Source organism: Bradysia coprophila (assembly GCF_014529535.1).
Source record: "Bradysia coprophila strain Holo2 chromosome X unlocalized genomic scaffold, BU_Bcop_v1 contig_26, whole genome shotgun sequence".
NCBI classification, from domain to species: domain Eukaryota; kingdom Metazoa; phylum Arthropoda; class Insecta; order Diptera; family Sciaridae; genus Bradysia; species Bradysia coprophila.
The window spans coordinates 4093448-4120864 of record NW_023503313.1 but is presented as its reverse complement, the minus strand read 5'-3'; the positions used below and the strand labels follow the sequence as shown (position 1 = coordinate 4120864).

Sequence of the window (27417 nt, the reverse complement as noted above, 5' to 3'; positions counted from 1 at the left end):
CGAACAGTGTTTTCAGACGAATAGAGATATTCTACTCCGAATCGTAGCATATTTGTTGGAAATTATTTTCAAAATTTTCCAAAATTTCTTAAATTTCTTTTGGAAAATTTTAGGAAATTTAACAATTTTTAGGAAAATTTGGAAAATTTAGAAAATAAATTTCTCAATAATAAGTCTTGATCAATGGATTCCCCGCAATATATTTTTGTAAGTGCTTATTTCAGTACATTCTTGACCTGAACATTCTCGGAAATTTGCAATAATTTTTATCACTTAATGGCTATTGGTTTATATGTTTAATGGCTAACTATTAACTTGTAAATATTTCCGTAAACTTCAAACTTCAAAGTGACCGTTTTGATAACGCATTTTATAATGCAAAATTTTAATTAAAACGCAAATAGACAGATAAGCAAAGGGGAAATCATAATTTTGTTTGAAATGAAATCATCCTCAGTTACCGCACTCGTTTCCAAAGTTAAACAATTCCGTTTAACACTCACGATGAAACTCTACGTAATTTTGATTCAAATATTTTTCACTTTTGTTCACGTTAATGCCGCAGGTAAGTTGATAATTTTCGAATCATTGGCATTTTCGGCCAATTATTTTATTTTTATCTTTCTGTTACTTCTACGAAACTTTGTGAAACAACAATATTCACATTACTAGTGAGCAAAATTTCTTATACTTGTTGTGTGAATATCATACGTGCAAATCGAATATAATTGATATAAGGAAGATATTCGTGGGACATTATTATATACGTGTGGTACGTATTCTACTGACGACGTAAAAAAATCGAAATTTATTCGTCTGTGCTTGAGTACCTAAATGTTTCCACCTTCAGCGAGGTTCATATTTAAGGTTATTTGTACGTTACTCACGTATAAAACGCATACAGTCCGAATGTTTCATGTGCCACTAGTATTATCCAAATTTTTCTCAGTGTACCAGCGATTGTCGTGTTCTAGCTAGCATCATTTAGTGACTCCTTACTTTACCTTACACCTTACTTTACAGGTTATAATGGTCCAACCAATCAAGCTGGATTAGACCTGATCAAGAAATTTGAGGGATGGTACCCGAATTTCTATACTGATCCTGTAGTAAGTCGCATTTCTTGACGTAGAATTTGTGTAGTTTACGTAAATATCATTTCGGAAATCTCTACTCTTTTTAGGGTATCAAGACAATCGGCTATGGACACTCTTGCCATGTTTCGAACTGTGCTGTCCCCATAAACGGAAAATACCCTGTGCCTCTATCGGCAGCCAACGGTTTGGCTCTGTTAAAATCAGATCTTGTGTCTTACGAGAAATGTGTTGCGTCGAATGTCAAAGTGAATATCAATGCAAATCAGTTTTCCGCACTCACATCGTTCGTGTTCAATTTGGGTTGTGGAAACTTTAAATCATCGACATTGTTAAGTCGTCTAAATGCCGGTAATGTTAAGGGCGCGTCTGAGCAATTCCCTGTTTGGGTTAAGGCTGGCAACAAAGTTTTGCCTGGTCTGGTAAAACGTCGGGAAGCTGAAAGAACACTGTTCTGTACGGGAGGAGTTTGCGCAGCAACATCGACAACATGTACGGGGTCTGTAACTGCCACATCCCTGTTTATTCGAGCTTCAGCAAGTTCCACCTCTGCATCCGTTGGATCACTGACGAAAGGACAATCTGTGACAATACTAGGTAGAGTGGCTGGACAAAGCATTAGTGGCAATTCGAACTGGTTTAAAATATCCAAAGGATATGTGTCCGCATACTATATCAATATAACAAAATCTGGACCGACGTGGTGTCAAAAATAATTTCAATTTATTCGTCGTGTGCATAATTCATCCATCAGATGACAAGCATATGACCAATATAATTATGAGATGTGCGGGAAAACAGGAGTTTCTTAAAAATTAATTACTTTACTTTACCAGTGAAGTAATGTGCCTTTTCCGTCACAAGGAAAAAGTCTTTCTCAAGGTCATACTATACACTTGAAATAATTTGATATCTCCTATTACAATGAGTAAAAGTATCTTAAGCGAAAGCCCTAGGATGCTTTTACTCATTTCGATACGACGTATTAAATTCCTTCACTTGTATTGTAATGTATTGTTTTGTCTTGTCAATACCTTTCATTGTTATGTCAAAACGTCGAAAAACAGCGGGAAACAGGCCAAATACGTCGATCGTTTACCCTGTTTTCCCGCACCTCCATGAAATTTGTTATTTCATTTGACCTAGTCATTTTTCAGAAATTGATACAAAATCTTTTACTTCAATATTTGTAAGTAACACATCGACTGGTGAGGGTATCTCATAATCATGAAGCTTTTATGTATAATAAACTGTAGAATCAGAGAAAATATATACAATTGGTAATCATTTCAATGCTATCTCAACGGAAAACCATAGTGAAATCATTGCCCTTGTCTTAAAGAGAGAAAAATAAAGAAGTTTACTTACATCAGTTCTGGAAATCAGTAACAGAATTTACTTTACTAGTGAGGTAATGTGGCCTTTCCCTCACTAGTGAAGACCCTTTCCCTCGCTCGTAAAGTAAAACGGGCTGAAGCCCTCGGATACTTTTACTCATCTGGATACGAGATATCAAATTACTTCACTGGTATAGTAATGTACTATACTCATACTCATTCTGTCTGTGAACTTTTTGAACTTTCTGTGAAAAAGATGGTGACTTTTTCGTCACGGCTAATAAGGATGGGAATAGAGCTTCAGTCACCATAACGTTTATAGGTTCCTGATGGTTTTTAGTTATAATTTCAAACATTGAAGGCTCTACCGGCAAAAAGAGTGTTTTTCTTTATTGGGTAACCGAATCGTAATTACAAAATTATCAAATGTTAATTAAAAAATCGCTTAACCTTTACCTACCAGACAGAGTTTTTATGTGCAACCAAAGAGTCAACCCCGCTTCCACTTACAGGTATATCAACATTTACAACAACATTTGCATATTACATAAAGCCGATTCGACCTCATAGAAAAATTATTGTTTTCGTCAGCGCGGAATATATTGAAAAATAAAAACGAGAAATAAAAATTCTTTGGCTGCTTGACCTTGAGACACTTACATTTTACAATTGAACATTTCATTTCTTTCCGCATCTATAGTTCGGTTCAAAACTGCCCATGCCATATAATACACACAATCATTTCAATTAAGCAATTTGGATTTATTGTGTCGGGTCTGATATATATGTATCGCCTCCGGTGTATTTTGATATTATCTAGGTGGAGACTGAGCGTGTTGCATTTGACAAGAGTTTATCTCTAATTGTTGTTGGTGTTATTGTAATATCCAACATGTATATGAAAACCAGCTCTTGTGTTAAATAATTGTTTATAAATAGGCAGATACATGAGACAACGCATTGTTAATGTAACTTAATTTTGAGGAAATGTATTTATTCTGTTGCACCATCGCAGAAAATAAATGAATTTAATAATAGAACGGATCATTTAAATAGCAATGTAGATATATATACAAAACGTACGGTTTGGTCGTTCTGTTACAAGAGCATACGGTTAGATAGATGCATATAAATTGATTAAATAGTATGACGTAAGTTCGTTTTGTAATTTAATTTGTGGGATGACGATGATAACAAACAGCGGGTATGTATATATTATAAACACGAACCAGATCACAAAACATTACAAAATGTTGGAACACATTTCATTAACTTCGGTTGGTCAGAAAATTTTCTTTTTTCTGCATTTTTACCGCCAATGTTTATCAATTGAGAAACTCGACCATTAAATTAAATAAACTTTCTCTGCTTTGGTTTGGGCTAAAATTGTTGGACTAGTTGAATAAAGAAATGGGTGGTAGTTAACTATCAACGTTTTTAGTTTTTGGTTGAGCGTCAACAATGACTCAATTTACCAATACTTTCATCGAATTGGTACCAATTTCATGAAAATGACAGCTGTTTGCTCTAAACGTTTTGTGAAAGGAAGAATTTCCCAGGAAAAAAAATCCCTCGAGTATTGCTTTCACATAAAGAAGTCTGACATATAATCAGTGATACTATTTTTGCGTCACTAAAACTGACATCGCGTTCGCCGTTTTGTCAAAGATAGTTCCACTTTCATTTCATTACACATCAATATGTATGAAGTAAAATATCAGAATTCGAAGAGATCTAATAATTTCATATCAATTGAATGGAAAGCTTTTGTTTTATATAATTTTCCTTGTTTTTTTATTAATTTAAAAAAAGACACAGCTCGAATACTAAATATTATAAATTAAGCTTGTAGCGTTGGTATACATATTTTGTTTGTTTTTTCTTGATCATACCAAGTCTTCAAATTAAACATTATTTTATAGTCAACATCACACACATACAGGTCAAAATAATAACAAAATTTATGGAAAAATCAAACAAGTTGACCCGCAATTCTTTTATCAAAATACAAAATATCGAGAAAAGAAATCATCTAAACTTTGTTGAAGCTGTAGGAGAAACCGTCTGGGGTACGGTTCAATGCAAGTTTACCCGGTGGTTGGAAACGGTGTGGATTCGGTGTGGTTGTGTATTGTGGGATGTGGTTGAAGTTTTGTTGTTGTGGAATGAATTGTTGTGGGGCTGGTTGTGGATTGTAATGAACTGGAGCTGGAGCATGAACTGGAGCTGGAGCAGCATGGACGGGAGCAGCAGCAAAGTGATTGTTTGTGTTCGGTGAGAAGCTTGGATCGTTGTATCGTGGATCGTATTGGCCGTCATCGAAGTTATCGCCTTCAGAGCTGAATTGTTGGGGTTGATGACGGGGTTGTGCTTGTTGTTGTTGTTGTTGTTGGGCATGGAATTGGGGTTGAGCATGTGGTGGTGGGGCTGGTGCTACTGGAATATGATCACCAGTTGCTTGGAATCTGTAATGAATTCATTGCGTTCAATAATGACCTTAGTGACTCCAACAATATCAAATTACAGCAAATCTTCAAAAACAAACATTTTTTATGAAATCGAAAAATTTCCGGAATACTAAGACCGATTAGACGTTTTACTATGCACAGCCATTCACTTTTCACATTTGAAAATAAATGTAACAAAATTTCAGTTACATATTGCTTGTCGAACGCCTGCATTTCAATCCTTTATTCGAACAATTTCATCACTTCCAATCTACGTTTAGACATATTATAACATTGTTAACCTACAACAAACATTATGCAATTTGTACTCAACAAATCCAAATCATATTCAATGGGTTTTAAAACATCAACCGAAAATTATGTTGGATAACACAATAAACGAGATCGCCTCTAGTTAACTTAATGTTGCACAATGTGCATCAAACGCAGCGAAAACACGAGAACATTATTCAAAAACGTTTAACGGTTCAATGAAAATCTGTATTACCAGTGATGAACACCGCACGATAAACATTTAAGCTCACAATTTATATCTAGATATGCATACCACACTACACTTTATACGTATATAAATGCTTGGTTCAATGAACAATGAAAAAAAGTATTTCACTTTTCTAATCTCACATCGCATTACACCAGAATTATTGGTTATATAACACTTCGTTCGAACTATTATGCACAGCGTACCCGATGATTACTAAATTACATTTTTACATAATCGTATTGGTCACTTACCCATTTTTACCAGCTGTGTAAGAGATTGTACGTTTTTGACCAGTTGGGTCAATGTAACTGTAACTTCCATGACGGGTGCCATCAGCATCAGTTTCTTCTTTGAAGTTTGTTCCATCTTCGGTGTCGTATGTGGCTCCAAATTGGTTGCCAGCTAGGTATCGCTGCTCGCTTATAATGGCAGCAGTTTGAGGATTTTGATGGTATTGCTGTGATGCAGCCAGTACAACACATGCGGACAATAAAGCCTGAAAAGAAGTTGGTTGATGGTTTTTTTTTGTTTAACGAAATTTATGCACTTTGACCACACAATTTTTAAATTTTTAGCAGAAAACTCAAATTCCAATTTTTTTTTTATTATCTTTTCTTAGAAAAAACCAAAATTCTTTGAATCATCATCTTCAACCCGAATAATGGCCAGAAGAAGAAATGAAAATTAACAAATAAAAAAAGACCACTTACAAATCGCAACATTTTGAATTTCTTTTTATATTCGATTTATGTAAACTGCTTCAAATGTTTAGCCTTTACAAAGACAACAAAAATTGTACAATTAGTCTATCGAACACTGACCGATGAAAAGAGGGAACTGATTGTTGGGACTGCATCGAATGACTTTTATATGAGACTTAAAAACCTTGATTGCCCCCTTTACAAATTGTAATGTTATGAAAAGAATGGTAAGTGCGCGCATTGCTTTATACATATAGATATATACATATAAATATAAATCGTGTTTGTCCCTCGTATATTTAGGCGTGTGTGTATATAAGGTACAAAACCATAGATACTTATAATAGGTTGTCTGCAAAGTAGGGATGATTTTGATGCCATAACATAAATGTTGTCATCAAATGAATTCTATTTTTAAAATGTTATGTATAATGTCCATAGTCCATTGTTATGTTGTCTCTTCGGATGATTTGATTTTTCGTTGATTCAGTAAAAACTTGGAATAAACTTTTTTTTTCCACACTGCTTCGTACATAGACAAGTATAACATGCAATTTTTACTTCCTATATTTTTCGTTTTGTTGATATAAATTACATAGCCAACAATGGTAATGAAAACCAGTTTTTAGAGTGCCGCTAATGAAAACGAACGCATTTTCAACCAGAAATAATTTCTTTGCAAGCCCATATTCTATAACACGGGCATTTAAATTATTTTATTTTTTTTATTTTTTTTACTTTTTGCTGGAAAGATTCGCTAATTTAGCATTGCGAATTCTTTTTTTTTATTAATTTTTGTTTAAAGTTCAATATCAGTGCAGGCATGAAAATGCTGTGAAAATTTTAATGAAATAAAAAAAATACAAGAAATCCTCCATCTACATCCACATCCTCCACCAGACGTCTGCGAAATTAATGAAGAATTAAGAGAAGCAAATCGGTAGAAAGAGTTTTTTTTTAAATAAAAATCTTTCACAGAGCACAGTCATATCACCGGTACAACTATCGAGTGTAGACTTATTCTGTAAAGACAAAATGTTTTAAGCAAAATCTTGTACTTCAATTGTTTCAACATAAAATTTGGTATGCATAATGTCAATCGCTTATATTTTTGTCGGTGTTGTCGTTAAAAGATTATACATTCAGTATTTATTTCACAAGAAATCCTCCATCTACACCAAACGTCTGCGAAATTAAATAAAAATTAAGAGATGTTCATCTGGAGAAAATGTTTCTTATTTGCAGCACCCTGAGAAAATGCAATTTACGCAAGGAGCACGCCGCTTGTGATAATTTCCATTTTCGCAGGCTTTGCAAGTAAAATACCTTACGTAATTTTTTGGAGATTATTATTTTACCACGATGGATTATAGCCCTTGCCTTCGCTTGGGCTACAAACCTCACTATCGGCAAAATAAAAATCTTCAAACAAAGACGTAAATGTACTATTAGCCTTTCACAGAGGCCAGACAGGGTCTAGACTTGTTCTGCAAAGACAAATATTTTTTAGACAAAGTCTTGTACTTCAAATGTTTCAACAATTTTGACTATATATAAGTCAAAGCCAATTGCTTATATTTGTCGTCTGACGAAGGCAACTATAACTATGTTCCAGCAATGCTCAATCAATTGATTGTGGAAATTGCACGTTGAATCGCCTTGAATAAATATTTAAGAAATTAATTTTGATCAAACCTTCTGAATCCGAAAAGATTTCCCGTCCAATCAACCACATAAAACTGATGAGTTAATGGGGTTACATTGGATGCTGCGAAATTACTTTATTACATGAGGTAACTCATTTCCCAGTGACTTCGTGATTAAAAAAGTTTACTTAATTATTTTAAACTTTTTATTTTGCTGAGTGTGAGGGTTGCAGCTCGAGCTGCTGGCTGAAATCACTCAAGGACGTAATCTACAATTTTCTCTAGTGTGACAACATGCGCATTCATTTCCTTAATATCCACGTTTCACCAACTACAGTGCTTAATTGCGAGAGGCACTTGGTAGCTCTATTAAGGTTAAAAGGATTAACATAAATTAAGTTCAAGCCTTAGGTACCTTTTCAACGTGTAATTGAATAATGGGATATTCTACCAACAAACTAATTGATCCTATTTCCGCTATGGCCACCTGTTCACAAAAATTCCATTGAATTTGTTCCGACCGTATCACCAACAATGGTTAAACAAATGGATTACGTTTTTAAGACAATTATAGGCCATAAAATTTAATTGCCCGTTATTTTACTACGTTCATTCATAAAACCGAAGCGTAGTAATATATTTTGCGGGAATTTCCCATTTCGGTGCAGGTATATCTTCCGAATCATGAATGAACGTGATTGGTGTCTGCTGTCCAATAACAATTTATTTTTTTCTGGTTAACAAAAGTCCTACAAATTTTTAGACCCGTACGAAGTACTGGGGTCTTATAGGTTTACGCATACGTTTGTAACACGTCGAATTGGACTCCCTGAGTAAGGGGAAACCTATTGTGGTTGTCTAGAGATGCCAAATCCGCGAAAAAAAAATGTCCGTCTGTCCGTCTGTCTGTCCGTCTGTCCGTCTGTCTGTCTGTCTGTCCGTCTGTCTGTCCGTCTGTCTGTCCGTCTGTCTGTCTGCACGATAACTTGAGTAAAACGCATCCGATTTTGAAAATTCTTTTTTTTTCCGTTTGGTAATGTCAAAAGACAGGCTAAGTTCGAAGATGAGTGATTTTGGATCGACCCCTCCCGAGCTGTGGCCCAATAAGTGCTTTACGGTTTTTCGAAGATATCTCCGGACATTTAAACGTTAAACTTGTAAGTGATACGTCAAATAAAAGGTATTTACAATACCGATCGACAAAAAAAAAGTTTATGGAAATCGGATGACCGACTCGTGAGTTAGACCCCTTGGTGTGGAACAGGCACAGGGCGGCAAGCAGTTTTTGCTTGTAGGTCGGCCACATTTGAACATATTTTGTCTGTTTTAGCTTTATTAGATAGGTATTGACCGTACCAATCAAAAATTTTTAGCCCCGTACGAAGTATGAAGGGGCTTATAGGATTACGATGCCGTGTGTAATTGATGGAATTCGAAGCAGACGGTAAGGGCAAAGTGTTTGCCTATGTTCATAGATGACGAATCCGCAATAAAAATTTGGGCCGTCTGTCCGTCTGTCCGTCTGTCCGTCTGTCCGTCTGTCCGTCACGTCGATATCTTGAGTAAATCAAATCCGATTTCAAAAATTTTTTTTTTCCCTGAAAGATAGTCAAAATAGTGAGGCTAAGTTCGAAGATGGGCATATTCGGGTCGGCCCTTCGTGAGTTAGGGCCACCTAAGTGATTTAAGGTCTTTTGGTGATATTTATGGCAAAATAAACGATGGAAATGTAAATGACACGGCAAATGATAGGTATTGTTAATACCAATCCAGGAAAAAAAAGTTTTTTAAAATCGGGTGAGTGGACCGTGAGTTAGGGCCTTAGAAGTGAAAAGCTGCTAGGGCCCTATGTGTATTTTACATAGAACTCAAGTAAATTTAATCCGTTTTTCGTAATTTTTGTTTCATTTGGAAGGTAATCGAACGCCGAATAGAAAGTTGTTGAAAAATTATTAAATTTGGGTCCTTGGACTAAGGCCACTACTAGGGCCCTATGTGTATTTTACATTGAACTCGAGTAAATTTCATTCGTTTTTCGTAATTTTTGTGTCATTTGGAAGGTAATCAAAGGCCGAATAGAATGTTGTTGAAAAAAAATTAAATTTGGGTCCTCGGACTAAGGCCGCTACTAGGGCCCTATGCGTATTTTACATACAACTCGAGTAAATTTCATCCGTCTTTCGTAATTTTTGTTTCATTTGAAAGATAATCGAACAGCGAATAGAATGTTGTTGAAAAAAAAATTAAATTTGGGTCCTTGGACTAAGGCCGCTACTAGGGCCCTATGTGTATTTTACATATAACTCGAGCAAATTTCATCCGTTTTTCGTAATTTTTGTTTCATTTGGAAGGTAATCAAAGGCCGAATAGAATGTTGTTGAAAAAAAATTAAATTTGGGTCCTCGGACTAAGGCCGCTACTAGGGCCCTATGTGTATTTTACATATAACTCGAGCAAATTTCATCCGTTTTTCGTAATTTTTGTTTCATTTGGAAGGTAATCAAAGGCCGAATAGAATGTTGTTGAAAAAAAATTAAATTTGGGTCCTCGGACTAAGGCCGCTACTAGGGCCCTATGTGTATTTTACATATAACTCGAGCAAATTTCATCCGTTTTTCGTAATTTTTGTTTCATTTGAAAGATAATCGAACACCGAATAGAATGTTGTTGAAAAAAAAATTAAATTTGGGTCCTTGGACTAAGGCCGCTACTAGGGCCCTATGTGTATTTTACATATAACTCGAGCAAATTTCATCCGTTTTTCGTAATTTTTGTTTCATTTGGAAGGTAATCAAAGGCCGAATAGAATGTAGTTGAAAAATAAATTAAATTTGGATCCTCGGACTGAGGCCAATACTAGGCCCTATGTGTATTTATACTCAATAAATTAAAATTTTAGGGCTATTTGAAATTTTGGTTTTATTTGAAAGGAACGTCGTACGGGGCTTCGTAATTGCGCTATGTGCAATTTCTAAGATGTACACATTACATAATAATTTTACTTTAACTACTTTAACCGGCGCATAGGCTTACGGTCAAAGTAGGGTGACAGACGCACTAGGGTCACGTACGCAATAGATATACGGGTTTGTACGGGGCTCAGTCGCAGCAAACGCTCCGACTGTTCTGATGGCTCGTTTTTATGAAATTATGTTCTCCGGAGCGTGAGCTAGGTCTCTTGGAGTGAGCTCTTATCTGGCTACTCGGAAGTACAGTGAACGTGGTGTATTTTGACAATATCTCGAGTAAATTTTGACCGAATTTCATGAATTTTTTTTGTTTGAAAGGTATTAACGAATGTAAAGCGTCGGTACTATTTCCGGTCTCCTAACAAAATGGCTGCCGGCGGCCATATTGGATTTTAGTAAAACGATATAAAGTGGTAAAATTTGTACTTAGATAGTTTTTGTTAACAGGGAAGTAATTGGTTATGTGTGGGGGGTTTTAGGAATCCCATATGTGGACTTCTATATATATCTATATACAGCTATATTGAGCAATATACAGGCATGTAGAGCTATATAATAGCAAATTCATTTGTGGAATGTTTATTTATAGGAAAATATAGGTAAATATAGCTGTTTAAATAGGAATTTATGAAATTTGACTTCGTACGGGGCTGTCTATATTGCCTCCGGAAATTTATTTGCAAGGCAAAGAGTGGATAATTCAAGTGATTTTAAAGCGCGAATAGCTTTTCAGCAGAGAAGAAAATGAAGTAAGAGAAATGAAGAGTTTCACAATAAAGGCTTTTGATACGAATAGGTGTTTCGTACGGGTCGGCGTTAGCTATGTTTGTGTTAAGATTCATTGTGTGGTCAAAATGCATTTGCATGAAAATGTAATGTTTGTGACACGTGAGAATTGCTGTAAATTGGAAATTAACGAGAAACAATTTGTTTATCTTAAAGAAATCAATGATTCAAATCTATTTTTCATTCCTTTTATGAACCTGTCAAAACGACATCCATTCATTCAAAACTACTCTCGATAAGTCCCTTTTTTTTCTTGTTCTGCTTATGCAAGTAAACAAATATCAAATCAATGTAAAAGTTCATTCATGAATTCAAAGATAAAGCATGAAACCAGGAGACTAAATAAACAATTTGTTACATGGTTACCAGTTGAATAGTTTTTTTTTTCTTTTCGTCTTCGTTCTTTTCTTTTTGAATCAAATAAACACAAAACTATTTTCACAATAGAAATCAATTTGGGATTATAGACCGTTTTATATACACATACAATACTGTCAACTGACTACAAAACGTTGGTCTATTAACTTTTTCAATGGCTGGGTTGATAATCAGAAAAAAATCTATCAAAAAAAGACGACCAAAAAAAGGAAAGAAAGAAATTGTCTCAATTCGAAAAGAAAAGTACTTCCTGTTTCAATTATATATGTTTAGTCAACAAATTGATGACTTTATTTAAATAGACATTATGTCATCATGCTTAGGCTGACAACGATTAGCCGACCAGTAAGTAATATATAAATTCATTGCGTTCAACTGGAACCAAATTCGCTAATATATCGAAAGACCTAACTAAAATTTATATATGGAAAAGAAGTCATTATTAAAGTTCACTAGGCTCGGAAGGCATGACGACGAACGTTTGAAAGACAATTATTTTCTTTTCTTTGTGAACTTGCTTTGATAACTAAAACATTTTGCCGGTTAGTTGCTGGAATGTGTGTTCAATAATTGATCATTTTCTTCGATCAACAATTTAAACTGCAAAAACTTTGAAAAGTTTTTTTCTTTTGTACTCGAGCATAGTATCAAATAAAAAGTCAAATGAAATTTTTCGTTTCATGTTCAACAACATCGACTCCGGTGTGTATGAGAATAATTAAGAAAAAAAAAACGACAACGCCGATTATGCAAAGCAATTCAACCTTGAAGTAATTAATTGGAACTGAAATAATTTAAATTTTTATTTGATCGCATAATTTCTGTCTTTAAATTACATATTAGTCGCCAAAATTATAGCGAAATTTAATTGAAACTACACTTGCCAAATGCAACAAGACGTAAAATCATAACCAAATCATTATTGATTTTGCACAACATTTTTTTTTCTCTTTCATTCCAATTTTATCGTTTTATTAAGGTGCAATATGCCGATTGCGTTGCATTATAATGTTGAGCAAAACTTTCAAATAAAAAAATGTGTATCAACTAATGTATCGACACGGTTTTTGTTTTCATTTTATTAACAATATTTTCATGAAATAACAGATGTAATAAATTGCTCGGCGATAACCGAAGGTATTCAGTGAATGTTATATGTTACCGAAATTATTTAATCATTCACAGATGACGAGCACAATTATATTACAATTGAACATTTTTAAGCTTTGTCGTTGTACAGATGCAGAATCGAAAAATCAATTAATTCTAAGGAATTAACAGAGGTTAATACACCTTTTTTGAGAGTGTTCAACATTTGGAAAGATCGGCCGTGAGGTATTCATCGAACGTACTATCATTAGTCACATAAAGCACTCACTGCCTGAGTCTCGCATCAAAATTAATTTGCAAAATGTTCTGGAGTTCCAAACATTCTCATTAAGTTTACAAAAAAAAGCCTAATAAAAATGGCAATCGAATTTTCGACATGAATATTAGGGCGTATCGAATTTTGCAAATTTTAAGGACCGCGATAGCCTGTGTGCGGAAAACGTAGATCATCGAAAACTGTGTCCGGGCATGTGGTTGATGAATCCGATGGAGCCATGGAAGAAGTCCCCCCGGGCGGCTTTGAGTTTCCGATGGTCATAATTCGGAAAGTTGAGAGTATTTTTGAAAACAATGTTCTAGCGGGATGTAGAGCTTTGAAAACTCTACAAATCTACCGAAGAAACCTATGGTCCAAAAGGTGCGATCGGGACATGCCTAGTGTACTGGTAGTGCTCGACCTCCTCTACCATCTCATACCACAGGCTAAACAAAATCATTTGTCTCTCAGGAAATATAAGTCAAAAACCAAATGGTCACATTTTCGATGTTAGGCAATCTTGGCAGTGACACCTTTTGGACCATCGGTTTCTTCGGTAGTTTTGTAGTGTTTTCAAAGCTCTACATTCCGCTAGAACATTGTTTTCAAAAATACTATCAACTTTCCGAATTATGACCTTCGGAAACTTAAAGTCGCCCGGGGGGACTTCTTCCATGGCTCCATTGGATCCATCAACCACATGCCCGGACACAGTTTTCGATGATATACGTTTTCCGCACACAGGCTATCGCGGTCCTTAAAATTTGCAAAATTCGATACGCCCTAATGAATATCGAATCTGTTACTTCTGTTACTTCTTAACATCTGTTTAAGTCGTGCTCAATGTTTGATATAAAAAGTTTTACTTCTTCAGTCTTTTACTATCATAGAATGGTGGTCAAATTTCATCAATTATTTTTGTCATTATTGTCATAACAAACGTTTCAAGTCATTACTCTCACAGGAAGCAACACCATCATAAAGTGCAAAAATGAACTCGTGTTTTATAGCCAATTGGGTTGATGTACAGTGTTATACCGTTTACAGGAAGTTTCTTTTATTTCGGAAGTAAATGCAGTGGGAATTTTCCAAGACCATAAAATTAGAATATTTAGAATGAGGCGACATTGTAGCTCCTTAGAATTGTTGACAAAATAGAGCTACGCGATACGAATATGTAAAATTTAATTTGTTCGAAAATAAATGAAATGAAAGTGGAGAACTGCATATATGGAAGAACCATATTTTATCAATCTGAAAACTTTTTGATGATGTCTTATCCCTTAGAACCATAATCGTATGACAGTCGTATAATATACAAAAAAGAAACTAACTGAAAAAAGCCTTCATCGTTCATTATTATTAAACCAACCAACCACCCGATGAATTGCAACCCAAAAGTCATAGTTTTTGATCATTGTCGCAATATTCATTCATCATCCCTCCAGTCGTGAACACATTGTAAATAAAACAAAACAAAAAATGTTATCGTGAATGTGATTGGTTAAACACGTCCGTACATTGGTGTTGTTGTGAGGGAGGAGTTTAACATCCCTTCGAGTGGTTTTTTTTTCTTTCGTCATGTCGTTCGTTTTCATTCATTATTTATGTGAAGTGAACGACAATGTCCCTGATGTTGATGGTTAAAGTCTGAGATGAAATGAATGCGTGTCAGTATAGTCAAAAATTGATTGTTTCAAGGTACGTCGTTTAATTGAAACTACAATGTCAATGCATTAACTACAATCATTCAACAGATTGATTCATCCAACTTTCTTTAACCCGCAATAAATTTACAATGAACGTATGAACACTTTTCATGAATGAACGTAAAGAGTTCATTCGAAGCAGAGACAATTACAATACTTTTATGGTCCTACTAATTGGATTATAGCTAATGACCATAATAGAAGTGTTTTGTAAGTATGTTCAGTCGATTTAGATTGTCGGGAAAACATGAAAGTAATTGAACGCGTGCGAACGGCACAAACGCTTTGATATTGACTAGTTATATAGTTAATTTGAAGGTTAATCAAAATTATTCAATTCGATTATCTGAGAGCTACACCAGTTAAATGTGGTAAAAACTTCAGCTGCAATAATTCAATATTATTTCACTGGAGTAAGACAATGAATGATTCTGCGATTCTTGATGGGGATCGGTGTCGAACAAAACACAGATAAATCTATGAACGACAATGGCCTGGCAAGGGACTCATAGATTATTTTCATGCTTTAAGTCATTCAATGTATGCGAAGTATTATCAGGTGTTACAACATACCGAATTCTCTTTTTTTTCAACTTTCAAAGATCGAAAATGAACCTTATTGCCAGCTAGTTTGAATATATATATATATGATTTTACAGGCACTTCCTATAGCATCCGGTATAAATAAAAGAAAAAAAAAATTTTGCTCCACCCAACCATAAAACCATAAAAGTTAAACAAAGCCGAAAATTCATGAAACAATAAGAATGAGCAATAATTCATTTTAGATAATTGGTTTTACTTAGTTAATCTCATTATCCTGTGAGGAAAACTGATTGTGGTTTATTGCCCGTTTTGTTTATTGGTACAATCCAATTGTGTTGTTGGTACGGGTTGTAAAATTTGTTCCATTCTACCTGCGTCAGACAACTTATTCGGCTAGCAGAACCCTTTACTGGAGGTAGTTAGTCAGATGTTCATTGTACACGAATGATTTCTGATTTTGTTTTAGAATTGTAGCGAACAGAATTTAATTCAATTATTTTTTTTGGTTATAATTAGCTCAATGTGGGTGGAGAGGATTCAAATAAAGTTCTCTCAGTATATTGGTTAAACAAATGATATTTCGGCAAAATGACTTCATTATTTATCATTAGTTGATGAAAAGATCCATTTTTTACTGGCTGCGTTATTGTGAGCAGTGTTATAAGCGGAGCAAGCGCTACTAGACATGGTCGTTTGTCTGTGTAACATACTATAATTCTCATGACTTCTTATTTGAAAGTTGTGTCCTAGCTACCATTCCTCATTGCGTTGAGATTACAGATTTAAGATTGCGTAGCTCTGATAAATCTAACGTAAAACTGTTCCAATTAGGGGCCATTCATAAAGTGCGCACGCAGTGTGCGGTCATTTTTTGACCCCCTCCCCCCCGTTTCGCACGCGATTTTCCATATAAAAAGTTCCAATTTCAGACCCCCCCTCCCCCCTTAAGTGAGTGCGCACTATTTGAATGGCCCCTTATTACTGAAACAAATCCGACTTTTAAAACCATTGACTCCGTAGGAATTAAGTTCCTTTATCAAAATATTAAATTTCATAATCTATTCCCACATTTATTTGCATTCGATTTATTCAGCTGCCTTTTCATATTAATATCCGAACAGTTCATATATATTCTATTCATCAATCCCAAAATATCTATTCAATTGAGTCGTTCATTACTTTGCAAAATACAAATAACACCAGAGCTAAACAGTCGAAATGTTGAGTTTCATATACTCTTGAAGATATTCCTAAACTGCATTAATATATGAACTGTTTTTCTTGTCAGTGGTATTGTTAAAATTGAGGATAATCCGGCAAACGTATTGTTATCTAGCCGCCATTGCAACAACACTAATCTAAACAAAAAAAAACTTTTTCTTTACCGAAACCTTGTGCCCATAACTTTTTGTTGTCAATTGTTGTATAAGCTACATAAAAAATTGACTGTGGTGGGATACAAAATGGAAAATGAATCGAAGGATTTGAAATGAAAAAAAAAAATCAATTCGGATAGGGTATGGGATAATCAAACGAGAAGAATTCCCGAAAATTATTCATAACATTAAGTCAGTTGCTGTGGGATTAAAATGCATATGTCGAGTCGCTGTTATTTTATGGCAAAAAGTTTGACTCAGATTCACCCAACGATTATATCATTATTTCATCTTTAGAAAATGGAATAGAGAGAGAGAAAAATTATCCCTCATTTACCATGATTTTTTACGTGAAGATCTTAATCGGAACGTAAATTGAGTCAGTATTTACTGACTGTAAATAATATAGGGAAATGGAAAGGTAAAAGCGTTGACGTTGTTGACTGTTTACATTAATGGCGATCTGGGTGAATGTGAAGTTTTGTTACGTTGTGTTGCATGAGGTAAACTAACAAACCCTTTTTATTAACCCGATTTTTTTTTGTTGTTGATTTCTATGTGGAAGTCAAAAAACATGACCGAACAATGAAAAGATGGAGACAAAAAACATTTTTTGAGTGTGCTCTGCTATTCAAATAGTTATATTTTAAAATCGACATTGAGGGAATCGATTAAACAATTTGAAGACAAGGGTCCGTGTTATAGGTTGGTCGATTCATCTTCCACTTCTAGGAGACACAATTTCATTCTTTTTTCTTCTACCAAATTTGAATCCCAACAAAAATCTCTTCGAGAAAAGTGTGACGCAGTCTTTGAAGTACAATTTCTAAAATGAATGATATCGCTAGAGTTGACGCTTTCAGCTTCGTTACGCAAAAACTAAATTTTACACCCAATTTTAGTTCAAACAAGCTGGCTTAGTTGTTCTCATCATCTGCCAAATAATTTTTACCAAAAAAAAAAATTTGACTGTAAACAACCAAAATTTTACCAAAAAAATCTGCGTCGCATGTGGCAGATAAATTTTCTTGCTGGTCTGTTCCTGAACATTTGCCACTTTGCGACGCAGATTTTTTTGGTAAAATTTTGGTTGTTTACAGTCAAATTTTTTTTTGGTAAACATTATTTGGCAGATGATGAGAAAAACTAAGCCAGTTTGTTTGAACTAAAATTGGGTGTAAAATTTAATTTTTGCGTAACTAAGCTGAAAGCGTCAACGCTAGCGATATCATTCATTTTAGAAATTGTACTTCAAAGACTGCGTCACACTTTTCTCGAAGAGATTTTTGTTGGGATATCAGTCGTTTTAGAAGTTTTAGAACACTGCCTTTTATAACAGAAATTCGGAAATTTGGCGAAATTTGAAAATTTGACGAAAATTGAAAATTTGACGAAATTCGAAATTTGACGAAAATCAAAAATTTGACGAAATTCAAAAATTTGTCGAAAATCGAAAATTTGACGAAATTCGAAAATTTGACGAAATTCGAAAATTTGACGAAATTTGACGAAATTCGAAAATTTGACGAAAATCGAAAATTTGACGAAAATCGAAAATTTGACGAAATTCAAAAATTTGACGAAATTCGTAAATTTGACGAAAGTAATTCTCTATCTGCCACCATTCAAGAAATATCTCTAAAACCCCAATTGACCCACCCATTTCCAACTTTCGACATTTTTCACAAATGCCCTTCTTTTCTACTCGTAAAACTCTGAGACTTTGCCGAAGAAAGTAACTCTCTATCTCTCATAACCCAAAAAAATATTAGTCCTTTCATCCTACGCTCGAGTAGCTCAAAATTTGGTCACTCTAATCACTCTAGCTCAAACGAATCTGCTCCGATTTTTTTAATTATTTTTTTTTGTTCGAATCGTGTTACGAATACCTTTCATTTGATGGGTCGCACGCCTCTGTAGGTTTCAATATAGCTAAGCTACAGCCGAAAACGCGTTCCCGACCCTCGAAAACCACACTCAGAAACCACTTCGAGGCCAATAAAACAAAATTCTGGTTTTTCCTGGGGTAATGGCGTATCACATTTTCATTTTTATGCCCACCCTGAGGTTCCTGCAAAATTTCATGGAGATTGGCTGACTAGTTTCCGAGATCGACCGTCGATAGATAGACAGATAGAAACATACAGAGTAAGTTGAAAGATTTTGATTGTTTGGAAAACGTTAATTTGGTGCATTTTCTATCAAAATGACCAACTTCAAAACGATGTATCTCCGGCAATTTTAAAGTTACATAGTCGAGTGATAGCTCGTTTTGCTCGTATTTGAAGCGCGAATAAGATAGAATAGGATTTGTGGTGATACAGGAAAAAGGAAAGAAACTTAAATTCTCGCCTATATATAGTTGCCGCGTCTCAAAAAAATTTCTTCGTTCTTTTTTTGGAAGTTAGACTGCGTCAAGTCCTCCGCTATCGCTCCGAACATGATTGCCGCGTCTCAAAAAAATTTCTTCGTTCTTTTTTTGGAAGTTAGACTGCGTCAAGTCCTCCGCTATCGCTCCGGACATGATTGCCGCGTCTCAAAAAAATTTCTTCGTTCTTTTTTTGGAAGTTAGACTGCGTCAAGTCCTCCGCTATCGCTCCGGACATGATTTCATTGGTTTATCCAACCGCCGTAGAAACATATTCTGTCGGGAAAATAGGAAACTTATAAATTCAAAAACAAAATCTCCACACACAACTTTCAGACTAAAATACCAATTTTGCCAGCACAAGGTTTCTTTCTATCAATTACTGAATTCCCCTTTCAATTTATAATTCTGTCCCTGTCTTACCGTGTATTCCGGCAAAAAAATACCGCCGCTATATTACTCATTACATTCTGATAATGTAATGCTTTCTTAAGTGGTTTTCAATTAGTCAACTTCAACTGTAATAACATCGAGCATTTGTGTGAACCACTAGAGGTCAATTAAAATATCAATAAAAGTCATGAGTGTCTGTAAGTGTTCAAGAAACGGCGAGAAAAAAATATTAAAATTCATGAAACGACCTCCTAGGAGGTGAGAAAACCACTAGAATAATTTAAGTGTCGGTTCAAGTGATCGGAGACTTATTTTTAAGTTTCGACAAAACACAATGAACTGTTCGATGGATTAGAGACTGTTCAAAATTTCCGAATCGCCATTTGTCGTTTGTCGCATCTTAAACTGTATATCACGCAAAATTTCCAGGGATGAAAGTTTTGTATAGAAAAATGTAGAAATCGGTCACACAAACTCAAACACCATTTCTCTTTTGGGGTTTCAAATTAGTGAACAGTCCCCTAAGTAAAAAGTTTTCTTTTGATCTCAAAAAACATATTACTTTTCTTTCACTATCCCGTTCTATGGGACTCCTGTGCAGTCAGGACCGTTTCAGCACCGTTTCGTTGAAGGAATATTATGAGTACTATTGCAGTGAATGCATTATCTCACATTGCTGCAAGTGAATAATATTTTGAACAGCTGTTGATGATGCACAGGACCTTCAACCGTAACCTGTTCAATAATAGGATGTCACGTTCCTCGATAATTTGAAAATATCTATTCCTGTTTTAGGAAGCAGATGCTTCCGTAATTTATTTGTGTCGTCACTGAATGCACACAATACTTGCTCACGTGTGAAAAAGTCAGTTGAGTAATATTTATTTGGCAGTTCTATATTCTTCGATAAAAATAACCCGATCGATGCAATTGAAAACATCAAATGATCGAAATCAAACAAGCGAAATACTGACTCGGAAAAAAGTGTGTCGATTCGGCGAGCAATTATTCGTGTGAAAAGGCTATATATATACCAGCAAATATTTCGGTTGCAAATTAATCAGAGAGAATCAATCAAGTGAAAAAAAAAAATTGCTGGTCCATTGAAAGAAAAATAATTTTATTGGCCCAGCAAAGATTCAGTTAGACGACATCAATCTAGTGATAAAAGTGTGATTTGTTTATCACAGTTCATCAACTGCATTGAAGAGGAACTGAATTAAAGAGAATGTCAGACATCGAAAATATCTACTTTTTCGAAAGATGTTTTCCAGCGAACTATGGTCTACCGTTTCGTCCACCCATAAAACCATATCCGGGAAAAATCGACTGTTCGAAAGAAGAGCTTGAAAAACAGCCAGTTGTTAACAACAAAGGGTTTCGAGCCCTGGTGGACTGTTCAGAATTCGAAAAGAACGAGGTCAGCGTTATAACATGCAATCAAGACATTAAGGTTGCAGGAAGACAAATAATTCCTGTTACTTATACCGACGAAGGAAATCCGATAATACCAGATGTAGCACCGCGTGAAATGGAGAAACACTTTAAATTACCAGATTATTACGACTCAGCAGATGTTGCGTCGTCGCTAGCCGAAAATAAAATCTTGGAGGTGAAAGCAGCTCCAGCGGAAGCATGGAAAATGCGAATTTAAGTTCGAGACAGTGTGCGCTAGGCCTGTGTAGTGGTGTTTTTCTTTGCAGTTAAAAAATAAATTATTCAATCAATTCATGTAGCATAATCAATTTTCACTTCAATGTGCCATTCTTAACCGTTTATTAATGTTCTTAATTTCGGAATATGAGAACTAAATTTAAAAAAAAAGATTTCATTTGAATGTTATCCTGTGATATCTGTTACCAAACAAAAAAAATTCTTGAATAAAGTGCTTTTCCTGATGGTGACCACGGATACAGGTCGAAATATCGAAGAAAAACTCAGTTTTTTCCTTTAAATGATAAGTTTTTTTTTTTCTCGAACGAGTTGGCTTATGAAGCCAGCCATGCAACATTTTCTTGCAAATTTAATCTTATTATTAATGCCACCAATACAACATCCACCACCACAATCAATCGATTTGTTTTTATTAAGAGACATTTTTAAGCCATCAAATTGATAAGTTCAACGAAAATTAAATTGCAGTGATGTAACAACTTACGATTAGAAATGTGTGCAGTGATAGGACAAAAGAAATTCTAAAAATAAATTGATCGGTTCACAAACGAAATTGTTTCTAAGTTCCCTTACACCACAAAATAGCGGAAAGTGTCCGAAAGTGGACAATGAGTGTCGGTTACCAAAGATGTTATTTATACAGAAAAAGAAATGTGAAAAAATCAATGAAAAATAAAATGTGAAGCAAACTTTCTAGGGTGTTTATAAACTCAATCCAGAACTGACAACGTTCTTGTCAGAATGATGTTGCCATTCCAAGGTCGTCGACAATGTGTTTCTGATCCTCCACATATATGATGACCGTATTCGATTGTGGAGTTAAGAATTTTACACTTTTTTGTGGATTTTGTGGATCTTGTTACCCATAAAGAGCTGCACATATCGAAAAATAAACGGCACATATTTGAATATCGCGATGTCAGTTCTCTTCGCTCATGTAGATGTGCCGCGCAGGCGTTGGAAGTTGATACATAAACCATTGTTATATGGCTGGTTTAACCGAGGCTCTCTAACCATGCGCGTGTGCTTGTGATAAGTATATACTACTACTAGTAATTAACTACAGTAACTATTAGCAACATTAATCAATGCCTCTGATGAAAGCACTTACGTAAACAGTGAAACCTGACGTTGCGATAATTTGTGACCTGGATCTTTACGATTGAATCTGTAGGTGGATTAGACAAAATCCACAGCAACAACAAATGTGTACAATTCTTAACTTATACCACCACCGTCATAAACTTTATTTTATTGAGCAACTGTTGGTGGACACACTGTACAACATTTTATGTCAATTGATTATAATTGTGCGGATGTTGTCTGATTTTTTTGTTTTTGTTGACTGGGTTTGATCCAGTGACCTCGCAGTAAGACAACAGTTTGAGCCAAATTATCCGCAGTAACTGTGCCAAAATAAATGATTAAGTACAACCAGTCACTTACAGAATGAATCGATGTTTTGTTAAAATATTTTGAGTTTACTATGTACGTATTGGTCTCGAAGTACTAGATTTACATTCATGTGCTCTGTAAGTGAATTCCAATTCTAGTGCTTCAAATTATTAAAAAATGGTTGGACCCTGTGGAATGCAAGTTTCTACATAGTTTTGTTAGCTATATGCGCTTCACGATCGATTAGTCACTCTGAACAACTTGTATCACTGTCATTGGTAGACCAGCTACTTACTACTACTAATGATGTGAGTAAACCATCAAAAAGGAATTACGAAAAGCTACCATCCATATGTATGACATGTAATCTACTATTTCTTTTGTTCAAAGTACTGCACAATCCTTGACACCACATCCTTTACCTCATTCTTTTTAACATACATTGCTTTACGTTTGTTCAAGAAGTATTTCCACAAAATATGGATTTATGTTCATTTAATAGTTTTTCACCGCAGTCTCCATACACACGGGATGTAGGGTTCGTTTCTTCCTATCGCTAATATAGGACTAATCCATTCTCAACGTCCTATGTATAATTTATAAATAATATACGTGACACTCATAAAACCATCCCCAGCGCTTATTGCACATCTGGCGTGAGAAAAATTTACAATTCGAAATACCGAAACATTGTTTCAAATTCAGAATTCGAATGTTTTATTAATACAACATCATCCACATCATATATATGAATCATCGGAACACACAACACCAACAAACGAATGCATCAAAATGTCCCTTGAATTTTATTTTTAATGCTAAACATTGCATAGCATAGCACAATATAATGCGAAGGACCTCAGCCAACCGCTTCCACTTGATCGAACCTAATGTTACATTTTACGTTGAAAGGTGACACAGTTCCTCTCACGGTGTGTATATTGGTAATTGTTATACATCCACTAAACAAATGATGTGAACGATGTTTTTCCAATTGTTTTATTGTTGATCTCAACAACAAATTAAAGTACATTTGGAGGGTTGTTGGTTCTGCAGCAGCAGTTGCTGAATTGTTGAAATACTTTTGTTGAATGATTTATAACAGAGGCACATTGGATGTAGCATTTTTTTAAAACAATGTAAGTTCATTACGACGACAAAGGTCCTTAGTGGTTGTTTTCCCTCTAGTTAATGGACGTGTGCGTTGGGATTTTCATATGAAAATATTTTAGATTCAAAATATCAATTGAAAGATCGTCAACGTAAAAAAAGTCAAATATTGAGACGTGACTACAAAAATTTGTTTACGTACAAGTATGTCTCGGAAGATGACATGGTGGTGATGCGATTTTCAAAAATGTCGGACTGCCCATGTAATCGTTGGGTGCAGATTAGCATCAACTCCACAATGTCACCTGCCGAACATAACTCTACGAGACGTTGTCTATCTCTATTCTAGTCTATCACTTGATTTCTTGACACCTCTCAAAGTGTATGTGGTTGCACTAGTGCTTGATATCAGTTTCCTACCGTCGCGTCGAAGATTGACACTACTACTGCTCTCTGCTACCTACATATAATTCAAATTAAAATCCTCCATTACACTGCACATTTTTCTAATTCCATCTTCCATCCATGTCCATACATTCAATCAAATATGCACAGATTTGTCTCTATCATTATTGCTACTATTGTTACACTTTATTATTAGTCTGAATGGACAATTGACAAATTAGTTATTGGTAAATGGCATTCATTTCCAAAAAAATATTTCTATTTACGATAAGGGTCCCCTTTCCAATTTTAAAATTTGTCTTCAATCACAACAGTAATTGGACCTGTGTAAATTGTTATTTTTACTCTTCCTTCGACGTGTTTGTGGCCATATTTAATACGTATTCCCTAATGGTCGTTTAAATGATCGAAAACACGCTTTCATAAGTAAGAAAATATTTATTTTCGGTCTTAATATTGTATGGGAACCAGGTGATGTTTTCGATTTTCGAAGAATGGACAAGTGCTCACTGCTTGTCGACTGTGTATTTTCATATGAATATGTGAAAACTTGATGATGTGTGGGAATAAGTAACTCAGTGAGGCATACATTTCTATTTACCTTCAATCAAATTGATGCAGAGTAGTGTTGATTGTTGAGGCAACTTATGAAGAAAGGCAGTTCGAGTTAAAGTTATCTGCATAATATTTTAAGAAAATATTTTTCTTTTATTTAAAATGATCTTTTAATAATAACCCATTTACCATTGTTTCGTTGGATAATAAACGATATTTTTTTGCTAAAGTATTTTTACCTGGTCACTTGAAGGGATAAGGTTTACTATCCAATCTCTTTATCATCTCGCTTATATCCGTATGTACGATCTGGAGAACAAACTAGTTCTACAAACAAAGAAAGAGCTTAGCATTTATTAAAATATTCACAATTCTGTTTTTACCGCAAACGAAATTCTCTGGCGAATTACCAACAACATCAACATCAACGGTAAAGTCAGTAAAACGATTTTTTTTCTCTGCCAGATCAGAGACTGTGATCTGTGAAATATGACCAACAGTGTAAGTACATAAAACGTGCGGACAAAGTGAGGGTTAATAACTGAACTAGAAATACACTTTTTAGTCAAAGAAAAAAAAATTGAAATCACCAGGGTAATTACTTTAAATCCTCGTTTTTATGTCTACCGCCACTTTTTCTATGTAAGTTTTCTGTTTCATGGAAATTCAACAACTTTTTCTTTACAATACTCTTAGCGCATTATAATCTTTCAATTTACAAAATTTATTATCGAAAGATATTTGACGACTCATTACATTCAAATATAGGATATATATATACATATATAGGACATATATATGATTATGGAGGGTATTAACAGTGAAAGTCGTACACATCAAAGGCATAAAATTTTTATTGCTACTGCACACTGAAAAACAACACGTTAGGTGCTGTCGAAACTATTAAAATTTATTTCACTGCTACTATCCAATAAAAATCTCATCATGCCACTTTGGCTCGTCTGAATGTCCATTTATCAGGGCATCGAAATTCTTGGAAAATTATTAAAAATTCGTCGAGAGTTGTGTGGATTATGTAATATTTACTGAACGATTGCAATAGCGCCCTCAAACACATACAAAATTTAGTGCAAAAGAGATGCAGATGTTATGAAAAAATTTCATACATTTGTGCCACCGAGAATTGAAATACGACTCTTTTCAGCACTCATTTTAGTGTTGTAAAGTGACTTATTTCAGCACCCGTTTGATGTGATATTACAACACTCAAAGCAGTGTTGATATGGAATTTGTATGAGTTGTTACAGCATTCGTTTGAGAAAATGCAAAGCAATGTAATCGATCAAATTTGAAGAGTGATTGTTTACAATGAAAATTATGATTTTTTGTGCTCTTGTTTATTTCAATTCTCGGTTGGCACAAAGCATGATGTGTTACACGTATTGTAATGAGATTTTTTCAGCACACGACCCAAGTTTTCCTTACGAGCGGAGCGAGTGCTGAAAAAATCGGCATTACTCTCAAAATGCAAGTCCTTTGCACTAAGTTTTTTATGTGTTTTACACTCGCGGAATTTTGAAAACCGCCACACTTTATGTTTCTGTTTTACTGACTGTTTTACTTGAGTTTTTGATTTTTTTTTTTCATATAAAAATGCATGCAAAGCTCACAAAAAATCAATAAACCACAAAACTGGGAATGTGTCGGTTTTCAAAATTCCGTGCGTGTAGGGCAGATTCTGCAGTGCAGAAATTTTTCTTCTTAGCTTTCAGTTTTCTTTCAATACAAGTTTCAAAATAGCGATATTTTTCCATTGCATGATAACTCTATCGCTGTTTTACTATTTCCCTGGGTAACGTTGCCATCAAAGTTGATTTTACTTTCATCTCAATTAATTTCTTACACAATTCTAAAATTCCAATCTTTTCAGCACGTCTTCAGTGTACACCTAAATTGAAATTCTATGCATTTTGCATCGACAATTATTCATGCTGTCGAACATGTTACATATATATGTTGTGCATTAAAAACAAACTGAATAAAACTCGATTTATTATATTTCAGTCATTTACAATCATGTAATAAAATAAAAATTTTACATATTGAGTTACGTCTATATAAGGCAAATGAAACATCAGAAGAATTCGCAAATAAAACGAAAAGAGATGCTATACCATTCTTGGAATTTCCTTCATTCAAGGTAAATAAATCAGTTTGGGTAATATTCATACGAGAGAAAAAAAAATGTGGAAAAATAATTAATTTAAGTGTTCTTGGACTTGGACTTGAACATGAAAAACCGGATCGTTTTTGTATAAAATAGAAAGGTGGAAGTAAATCGTTTTTATTACACTAATATGGGTTTGAGGTTGCACATTGGTAATATAATAAGAAAAAAGTCGCGGCTGTGTTTCAGTTTTATTACTTTAGTTCATCACGCCGGTAAGCACAACATCGTTTCCATTTTATTCGCTAAGACCTAATTTGTTCCATGTTCAATCTTTTGGGCAGATTTCGCCAATGACGGTCTGTTGCGTTACAACTTTTAAGACTGAAAACTCTAGTTTCAAGAAAAAATCGTAGTTTCAGGCATTAGACTGATCCTTCATCTATTGCCTCAAAGTGTTAAAAATTTGATCTGAGGTAACTGGTCATACAAAACTATTGCAATTGGCGGAGGTCTGCATTTTCAAACC

General features: G+C 34.7%; 2 protein-coding genes across 2 annotated transcripts; one reads left to right on the top strand and one right to left on the bottom strand.

Annotated features, from left to right (window-relative positions):
• The first annotated feature begins 437 nt into the window (after positions 1-437).
• On the top strand, positions 438-2364 carry LOC119069325. The gene is made up of 3 exons (XM_037173383.1): positions 438-565; positions 1024-1109; positions 1184-2364. The coding sequence occupies exons 1-3, from the start codon at positions 442-444 to the stop codon at positions 1808-1810; spliced, it is 837 nt and encodes a 278-aa protein (XP_037029278.1). The 5' UTR covers positions 438-441; the 3' UTR covers positions 1811-2364.
• Positions 2365-4216: 1852 nt separating this feature from the next.
• On the bottom strand, positions 4217-6397 carry LOC119069324 (cuticle protein 3). The gene is made up of 3 exons (XM_037173381.1): positions 6094-6397; positions 5635-5879; positions 4217-4896 (listed from the first exon to the last, which is right to left on the bottom strand). Exons 1-3 carry the CDS (start codon positions 6103-6105, stop codon positions 4464-4466), a joined length of 690 nt encoding a protein of 229 aa, XP_037029276.1. The 5' UTR covers positions 6106-6397; the 3' UTR covers positions 4217-4463.
• Between the last annotated feature and the right edge of the window lie 21020 nt (positions 6398-27417).

What these genes read in the sequence shown, in the direction of transcription:
- LOC119069325 (XM_037173383.1), top strand. Translation starts at nt 442, where the DNA reads ATGAAATCATCCTCAGTTACCGCACTCGTTTCCAAAGTTAAACAATTC. An exon ending in TGTTCACGTTAATGCCGCAG is followed by an intron (nt 566 to 1,023) that starts GTAAGTTGATAA and finishes CTTACTTTACAG; the next exon opens with GTTATAATGGTCCAACCAAT. An exon ending in ATTTCTATACTGATCCTGTA is followed by an intron (nt 1,110 to 1,183) that starts GTAAGTCGCATT and finishes TACTCTTTTTAG; the next exon opens with GGTATCAAGACAATCGGCTA.
- LOC119069324 (XM_037173381.1), bottom strand. An exon ending in TACACAGCTGGTAAAAATGG is followed by an intron (nt 4,897 to 5,634) that starts GTAAGTGACCAA and finishes AATTCATTACAG; the next exon opens with ATTCCAAGCAACTGGTGATC.